The 9,675-nt window shown below is 41.2% G+C and overlaps 1 protein-coding gene across 1 annotated transcript; it reads right to left on the bottom strand.

Annotated features, from left to right (window-relative positions):
- Window positions 1-1,843: 1,843 nt before the first annotated feature.
- LOC128468276 (olfactory receptor 1361-like) lies at window positions 1,844-2,776 on the bottom strand. The gene has a single exon (XM_053449968.1). The coding sequence runs from the start codon at window positions 2,774-2,776 to the stop codon at window positions 1,844-1,846; it is 933 nt and encodes a 310-aa protein (XP_053305943.1).
- Between the last annotated feature and the right edge of the window lie 6,899 nt (window positions 2,777-9,675).

Here is a 9,675-nt window from a genome sequence, read left to right on the forward strand (position 1 = left end):
CCTATGTATCTTGTTCAAGACAATGAAGGATGCAATACATCCTCCTTAATTATCCATGATCTCTTTTCATATATAATTAGACGCATTGACCTGGAAACTGAACTGGACATTTTCTCCATTCCACAAGAATTACCTTGATACCTGATGCATGCAAAGGGGTATTTAAACTTGGCTCAGAGGTTCTGCTCACTTCACCTGGCTCACCCCAAAAACATTTGACGACCAACTGTCTGACCCTGATTAGCCTCCTGTACTGGACCCTACCTATGGAACACATTTTCTTGATCTTCCCCTTGTTACATTCTGGCTGTATGGTGATGGATCACAGTTTGAGCGTGCCTTCATTTTCTGTGGACTCTCAGGAATTCCTGCCAGATCATCTCTTACAGCCTTACCTCAAGGGTGGATACTGGTCATCCTTTCAAAATTACAAAGTAACTGCTGAGGCAACTACACACAGGTCCTGGAACACATGAGTAAGAAAAGCGCCGGCAATAAATGGGACACAAACATTCACTGAAGGAATTGATTATTATAGAGGTGGGTGAGCCATGAGATGAGTCTAACCCCAAGCATGGCAAACCATAGGCAAGTAAAGCAGGAATCAGGCAAGTAAAGCTGTTTTCATTATATGTTTAATTAGGGGATATTGAAGCGATCCTTATATCATTATAACAATCATTATATGTAGGATGTAGCTGTATGTATCGTTGGCCTGTAAGCACATAGTAGTAGTTTCCCTGTCATGCTTTATCCCTCCCTTTTCCCTTTCCAAGTCTCCGTTTAATGACAAAAAGAAATACAACAATGGTATACATCCGAGAACATCCCATAGGGCGCATGAAAAGTACAAAGTACAGAGTACAGGGGTGCCATACAATGGGAGGTAAAAAACATATTTAAGAATAACGTCACTAGCCAGCATAAACAACAATATCGCCGAGGACAGAAAGCGACACACCCCACGGAACTAGGCAGGCATTCAAGTGATATACAAAATAAAACTCGTCGGTGGGGCGCAGCTACCCGGCAGGACACGTCAAACATGGGCAATAGCCGAAGACACCTTGAGAGCAAGTCACATCAGGAAAACCCAAAGTGCAAGCACAAGTGAGTACGGGCGCTCACGGAGGGGGCGTAAGGCGGAGAGCTAGGCAACAAAACAAACTAGAAGATACAAAAAACAAAACAAGAAAAAAGGAAATGAGATGGCGCGTGACGTCATGGTCCAAAGTGTAGAGTGACATAGAAGTCAATCAGATGACTAGAAAAACCAGGAGGGGCAGGAAAGATACCACTGATGGGATACTAGGAAGGGCCACTGTAAGTAACCGCAACCATAATGCCTTAACACATCAGGGTGATCGGAGCAGCTCAAGAAACCTCGGGGAGGAGATGAGCTCCTTCCACCAAAACCAGCACTTATTATACAGATGCTCCTGACCCCTGGCAGCCCAGACTAGGTCCTCCATATGGGAAATAAAATTCATTCGATTAATCCACACCTGTAGTGGAGGGGGATCCCGAGACCTCCAAAAGCGGGGGACAAGCGCCTTAGCCGCGCTCAAAATATGGTATGTTACAGAGTTTTTATAGGCGGTTATCGACAGAGAAGTATGGTGTAAAAGAGCCGCCTCAGGTGTCAGAACGTAATCAGGGTCACCTACTTCCCGCAAAACCTTTTCCACAAACCTCCACAAGGGAACTACTAAGGGGCAGGACCACCAAATGTGCAAGAGGGTACCAGGGCCGTCAAGACACCTCCAGCAAAGGTCTGGGACATTGGGGAGAAATTTGTGCAAAATATGCGGAGTGCGGTATATCCCTCCCTTTTCACTTGACTTTACTTCCAGAGTTTTTTTTGGCTTAACATCTTTCTCAGAGCCCTTTTAACATCATTATTCCTAAGACTGTAAATGAACGGGTTTAACATGGGGGTTACTATTGTATACATAACAGTGATGATGCCACTCTTGTCTAAGGAGTAGCTAGAAGAAGGCTTTATATACGTGAAGATGGCTGTTCCCAGATATAAGGTCACTGCTGTCAGGTGCGAGGAGCAGGTCGAAAATGTTTTCCATCTCCCTTCTCCTGAACTAATTTTTAGAATGGTGGATATAATGCGAAAATATGATAGGATAATGGGAAATACGGAAGCCATGGCTATTACGCTTCCTTCAACAAAGATTGCCACCTCAATGACTGACGTGTCGGAACATGACAGCTTTAATAAAGGGGGGATGTCACAAAAGAAATTGGGGATTATATTTGGGCCACAATATCGTAGCACTGAGACCATAATGCTGTGTAGCAGGGAATGAAGGGAAGAGATTGTCCATGACACGGCCACCAGTGTGAAGCAGGTCCATTTGGCCATAACTAAAGTGTAATGTAAGGGGTTACATATGGCCACATAACGGTCATAGGCCATCGACACCAAGAGGAATATCCCAGTTGTAGCAAACGTGACAAAGAAAAAGAGCTGAGTGATGCAGAAGGGAAATGAAATGGTTTTATTCCCGGAGAGCAGCCCCACCAGCATCTTGGGCATTGTGGTGCTCGTAGAGCACATGTCGACAAAAGACAAGTTACTAAGGAGAAAGTACATTGGGTTATGGAGTCTGGCGTCACTCACTGTCAGTACAATAATTAGCAAACTGCCCCCCAAAGTGATAAAATACATTAATAGAAATACAACAAAAAGAGTAATTTTATCTTTGGGGTTATCTGAGAATCCCATGAGGATAAATTCTGTGACGACACTCGCATTTATCATGCTACTGAAACTCAGGTCAATGTGAATGGCCTGGATCACGACACTTACTCCTAGAGAACTGAAAATTAAAATATTCCTCCCAAAAATAAAACACAGACTTACCCAATATATATGAAAATATTAAATTTATATCATAATTATTATCATTTTTACATTTTTTATATTTTAACATATTTTCAGTGTTTAACAGTGTTTTAAAATCCTGTTTGAAATTGGTGATCCTGTTGAATACATTTTGTTACCCTTTTCATCAAGATCAACAAACAGTCCATAGAAAAAGACGAAATATTAGAAATTTGCAGGAGTTTGCAAGACTTCTGTTTCTTTGCTGAAATATTCCTCCTTGTTTCACGTTTACTTTGCATGAAAAAAAAAAAGAATTAGAACCTGATTTTAGGAGAAAGAAGAACATTTGTAATAAATACAAGAGCAATTTCGCACATGTTTGTCGTCTGGTTTGTAGCACTTTTTCTGGAGATAAGTTCTAGTTATTCATGTCTTGTTCACAAATCCAGGGAGAACTCAAAGAGACCGTATTGCCACTATGGAATTAAGAAATAATTTTTTCCCTGTTGTGGCATAATTGGTAATTGCCCCAAGTAGGGTTTTTTTGGCCTTCTTTTGGATCAACTTTAGAACTTTAGAAGTGGGCATGTGTAAAAGGTTGAAGTCTTTTTTCAACCTACTATACTATCTCAGAGCATCTAGAACTATTTAAACAGCAAATGCTCTGAAAAATACCCCTCGTCTTATAATCAAGGTCGTCTTATAAGCAGACCTCAAATAGAGGTCTGACTACGAGACTAAGATCCAGATCCCCTGCAGCGCTGCAGGGGACCTGGATCCTCCTGTCTGGTAACCTCCGCTGCTGGTGCTTCTGACTCCCTGGTGTGTAGTTGGGGCAGCGGGTAGACGTCTACGCAATTTGCGTAGGCAACTTCCTCTGCAGCCGGAATGAGGTGCGGTTAGCAGCGGGGGTTGTCTGCGTTCATCGCGCAGACCTTCCCCGGCTGTCAGAGAGGGTGTATGCGCGATGGACGTTTACCCGCTGCCTCGACTACACACCAGGGAGTCAGAAGCACCGGTAAGTTTGGGGGGAGTGTTAAATGGGGGGCATGAGGCATTTCTGTAGGCAGAGTGCTCTATGATATGCATTTTAACCCCCTTTATGCCACTCTGCCTCCTGAAATGCCTTATATCTCCCTATATGCCACTCTGCACTATAATATGCCTTTTAACCCCCTAAATGCCCGAGTGGCAAATAGGGGTATAAGGCATTTCTGGAGGCAGAGTGGCACATAGGGGGTCAAAAGGCATATCATGGGGCACAGTGGCATATAGAGGGTTAAAAGGCATATCATGGGGCACAGTGGAATTTAGAGGGTTAAAAGGCATATCATGGGGTACAGTGGCATATAGGGGGTATAAGGCATTTCTGGGGCAGAGTGGCAAGCCTGGAGGCAGATGGAAAATAAAAGGAAATAAAAGCAAAAAAAATATTTTTCTCAAGCATAGCTTTTATTAAAAAAATTGTTTACATGGTTTACATGGATTAACATTATTAATTATTAATTATTATTAGTAAAAGTTTTTTCCTATATTCTTATATTCAGGGTTTTTCTTATAATCAAGCAAATACGGTAATTACACTCCAGGAGTGGTGACACATTTAGATATATATGGATATATACATTACAATAAATTAATAATTGCATTAATAAATAATTATCACAGTAGTAATAATAATTATATATATATATAATAAGGATGTCTCAAGACATTTTTTCAAATCAAATAAAGATAAATAAATATATTATTATACCAATATAGTATTAATAATATAATAATAAATAATTAGAATTATATGATAGTAATTAAAATATATATAAACAATAAGGATGTCTCCAGATGTGTTAGTGTTATTTGAAATAATATAAATAATATAAATTAATATATTATTATATCAATATAATCTAAATAAATTCTGAATAATTCTAATCATATAACACAGGCTGTCCGTGCTGCTTTATTAAGGCTAGATCCTTCTGTACGAACGAGGCCAGGAATTGCTCTCAATTGACTTTTTACCAAGCAAATTGTATTAACGCTCCTAATGAACGGTCTTATTTCTGAAAGAATTACCTTGAACTTGAATTTTGAGCTGAAATGGTTTCTGCTCCTAAATTAAAAGGTATGAATATGTGATTAAACACATTTTTTAATTGTACCACATAAGGTTAATCAACCCTAGTTAACCAGCAAAAACATATGCATGAGCCTAACCTTAATTAGGGAAACCCTTTAATGAATCAATGGTATTTAGTTCCAAGCAAATTCTGAAATGTTTCCTCGATCCTCAATAATCGGGGATCGTATAGATAAATAAATGGAATCTATGTAACTGGGGATCATATAGATAAATGGGGGAAACGGCATTAAATCTATGTAATCATGGATCATATAGATAAATGGGGAAATGGCATTAAATGAAATCTATGTAACTGGGGATCATATAGCTAAATGGGGGAAACAGCATTAATCCTATGTAATCAGGGATCATATAGATAAATGGGGGAAACTACATTAATTCTATTGATTCATTTCTTTTGAAATAATAATTTTATATATAAACCATATGTAAAATATCCACAAATGTGTGGAAAAGCACAAAAAAGGAAATATTTCCACAGTTTCAGCTATAAAAACTATATATAACCAGTGCAAAAGTGTATTTAGGTATTTGTCTTGTCTTTGGAAACACCTCATATGCTTGGTATTTTCATTTATTTTGGCACTTACAGGGTTAAATATGAATGACGCACATCCTGGGAGTTGCGCCCCAATGGCGGCCAGAAAAAGAAAAACTGCTAAACAAAACTTTATATTTTTTGAAAGATGACATCCCAAAGTATATTCTAGGGGCATTTTAACACTTTTGATTTAACCATTTTAGTGCCAGTCTGTCCTAAACATTGCAGTAAAATTTCATTTTTTCATTTTTTAACAAACCCATCTATCCAAACACGTATTTCATGGGTACATAAAATTACTGAAACAACTTGTGATTTGTATTTAGAAACACCCCCCGAGTACAGGAATACCCCGTGGGTAGGGCATGTCTCTTTGGCGCTGCGGGTTCAAAATTGGAACATGTCAGCATTTCAGTTTTCAAACATGTTTGCTGGGGACATGTTGAGGTCCCATATTTCATTTTAACCCCTAAAACTATATATCTCCCTAAACTAGACAGGGAATCTAGTTAGGGGCGTATTGGCCTGTCCCATGCAGCTGATTTCACACCGGTGCCTTACAAATTTAGTCTAACAAAAAAAAAAAAGGAAACAAGCTTGTGGGGACTAATATTAACCCTTGCAATGCTGTGATGGGGGTCATACACAATCACGGCATTGAAGGGGTTAACACTCCACGATCGCTCTTAATTGAGCAATCAGGCAGCAGGGAGGGTTGGGCCTGGTCTCCACTGAAGAACCCTTTCTCCCCGTCCCTGAAGTTGCCTCTGGCAGCTGGGATACAATTGCCGGTAAACCGGAGGAGTCTCTTTGATCACTCCAGGCAGACCACAGCAGCAGAGCCCCGTACAAAACATAGAAAACTGTCGCTCTCATGGAGCAATCAGGCAGCAGGGGGATGTTGTGTCAGGTCCCTTCACAATCAACAAACAACCCCCTTTCCTGAAGCTGCCTGTAGCGGCCGAAAACGCGATCGCCGGTTTACCGAATCCCTCTGTGGGCAGGCAGCAGCAGCGGCGCCCCCGCGATCACCACAACGTGGGGGCATTTTTTTGGGAGGACGTACCTGGTACATCCCGGTCTGCAGGTACCATGTTACCATGACATACCAGGTACGTCCCGGTCTCAAAGGGGTTAATCGTATTACGCCTTACATTCTGAGCAACTTTATTTGTGATATTTTGTGGTGTTGGTGGAGCCCAGTTCGAGCACCAGCAATATTGGAGTGCTGTTCTACTATTTCTACATTGGTTTATTGTAACTTTGTGATTTCTAATACAATTTTTTTTAAGTCAATAATGAACATTATGCAGACGATTTACAAAACATCTTTTCCAGCTGTTATTTCTCGCCAATGTTATTCATAGACCTAATCTTACATTCAGGATACCCGCGTACCTATCCCAGGCATGTTTATATTCCTCCACTGGATTAACCTCCACCTCTTTTGCTGGGTGTCTACTTATCTACTACCCTCTCAATAAAGTAAAAATATTAGAAAAGCTTGTAGGATTTAATGCAGTGGTTCACAAACCTTTTCAGACTCTTTCCTAACCATCGGGGTAGAAAAGGCAGGTCTAATGATTTACTTAGAAAAGGGTTGTTAAGGATTGTGAGCCGTGCCAAACGTTCTGTATTGTGCTGTTGCCGCTGCAGGATTCCAGTGTAAAACGACACATCTGATCCTGTTTTACATCCTTTGGCGGCAATGTTTTTGCTTGGGATTTAACAAGATTTTACCCCTAGACTTTTCCCCCCTATGCTGTCCGTTTGGGTGAATGTGTGACGGGACAGATTGAGCGATATCACTGTCCCACATAGCTGAACCTATATGCCCCGGGGTCGTAGCTCAGCCCTCCGCAGAACAAAATGGACAGGGCAAGGGGTTTGTTATTTTTATTTTAATATTTGATATACTTTAGTGCCGCCTGGGAAGAATTTTTTTTTTTTTTTTAAATAAAAGGTGAGTTTTTTTGGTTTTTAATTGTAGAAAGGGTTAAAAGGGGTAAGGGTAGCAGTAATGGGGGGCGTTTTAAGCACACATGGGTTGAATGTCAGAATACAATATGATTTAGCTGATATGATGTTAACTAAATGGTAAATTGGGGGTTTTGGAGCAGGGTCCACCATGAGAAGCCCACCCCACAAAGATATGTCAGTCTCGTCACCGGCTGCCTGTGCGCTTCAGGATTCATTTCAAAATCCTCACTCTTACTTTCAAAGCCCTTCACAGCGGTTCCCCTCCCTACATCTCCTCACTCATCTCTAAATACACTCCTCACCGGTCCCTCCTCACTCATCTCTAAATACACTCCGAACCGGTCTGTCCTCACTCATCTCTAAATACCCTCCTAACCGGTCTCTCCGCTCATCCAATGATCTCCTTCTATCCTCTCCTCTGATTTCTCGCTCTCATGCCCGCTTACAAGATTTGTCCAGGGCGGCCCCTATCCTCTGGAACGCTCTCCCCAGGTCTATCCGTCTCTCCCCCCCGATCTGTCCGTCTCTGTCCCTGCCTTTATTCCTTTAAAAAATCCCGCTTCTTTAAGAAAGCTTACAACATAGCACATTAACCCCTTTCCTCCCATATTCCTTTAGCTCACCTTTCCTAGTCCCTCTCCTGCAATACTTTTACTCATCTGGCTGGTCCACCCCTAACAACGGCACTTTTACCTATTGCGTAATACACCCAACTCCCTCTAGATTGTAAGCTCATTGGCTCAGGGCCCTCCTCACCTGTTGTCTCTGTCAATTTGGTATGTTACATACTACTTGTTATGTCCTGTCTACCCATTGTACAGCGCTACGGAATTTGATGGTGCTATATAAAACAATAAATAATAATAATATGTGTGAAGGGACCTGGGTTGCTGACGAGGATCTCCTGCTGATGAGGATCTGAAGCAAACGATGTACTCACAAGACTCGATGGCTCTGGACTGGATCTGTGAGTGCTGGCGAATAAATGGTTACAAGCTGAAGCTGCCTTGGTTCCTGTCAAACTGGACCAGGTCATATAAGATGGTTCTGGTGATTTCCACGACGCAAGCAGAGACCCCGCATCCAGCACACGGAGCCCGGCGAGTTCTGCTGATATCCTCAATATAAAGAGGAGTAAGTCAGGAAGGACTCACTTTGGGACCTGAGCTGAAGATCGTTATCTTTGTGATAAAAGGGACTCCCTGGAGAAATGTTTTAGAAAAAACATTGTTCATTTTCCTTGTGTATCTTGGGAAAAAACTGAAGATTTTCAGGAGGATAAATTAGAAGACAATTTGCTTTACATGGAATATACATAATGACCCGAGTGCCTGGCAGCTGAGACCAGCCTGCTCCACGCCTGTGGACTGAATGCGGGTCAAGAGGGAATTTAGTGAAATTTGACTTTAGGTCTACAGCTGCAAACGCGTGTTTTTCGTCTACCCGCACGCAGTTTAGTGAAAAGGTTCTCTCTCTGTCTCACGCTCACAGGGGTCTATTCACTAAAGTGCTTCCAGTTGCAGAATCACACGACTTGGGTTAAAATCCAATTTTACTAAAGCTGATTTTTTTCATGCTTTGTTGTTTTATCGTGTATTTGTTATTAATATATTGTTGTTCATATGCCACCAGCTCAAGAAATCTGTCCTCATGAATGGATGGATTATCATCCCCCACTATGCGGAGACACTCATGACATCAGTTCAGTCGCAAGCGGGAGGTTTTCAGGCTATAACATTGTTAAGGGTCACGCACGTCGAATTGCATAGGGTCATGTACATAGAGTTGTTTAGGGTCATGTACATAGAATTGCTTAGGGTCATGCAGTGGCGACTCTAGAAACAATAAATAGGGGGGGGCACACAAGATACCACAGTCAAACTGGGGGGGCATTCATAATTAATGTGAATGTGAATTATAATTTTGTTATTGGGCTAAAATAATACTTGATCATTCAACATGGGAAGCCTGAAGCCACAATTCCCTGAAATAAATATTATAACACAATAAATAACTTTTCCACTAAATGATTTCAGGGCCTTGAACGTTTTGTCCCCTGAAGTCACTACAACTTCAGGAGGGCATTTTATCTCTGGATAAATATAAATTAAATAATTCCTACTGTAAGTTAAGTGCCAGGAAACAGATGACCAAACACACACACCAACA

Source organism: Spea bombifrons, chromosome 1, assembly GCF_027358695.1.
Source record: "Spea bombifrons isolate aSpeBom1 chromosome 1, aSpeBom1.2.pri, whole genome shotgun sequence".
NCBI lineage: Eukaryota > Metazoa > Chordata > Amphibia > Anura > Pelobatidae > Spea > Spea bombifrons.

Bases quoted from the DNA above. Each gene is read 5' to 3' on its own strand.
- LOC128468276 (XM_053449968.1), bottom strand. From the start codon at position 2,776: ATGATAAATGCGAGTGTCGTCACAGAATTTATCCTCATGGGATTCTCA.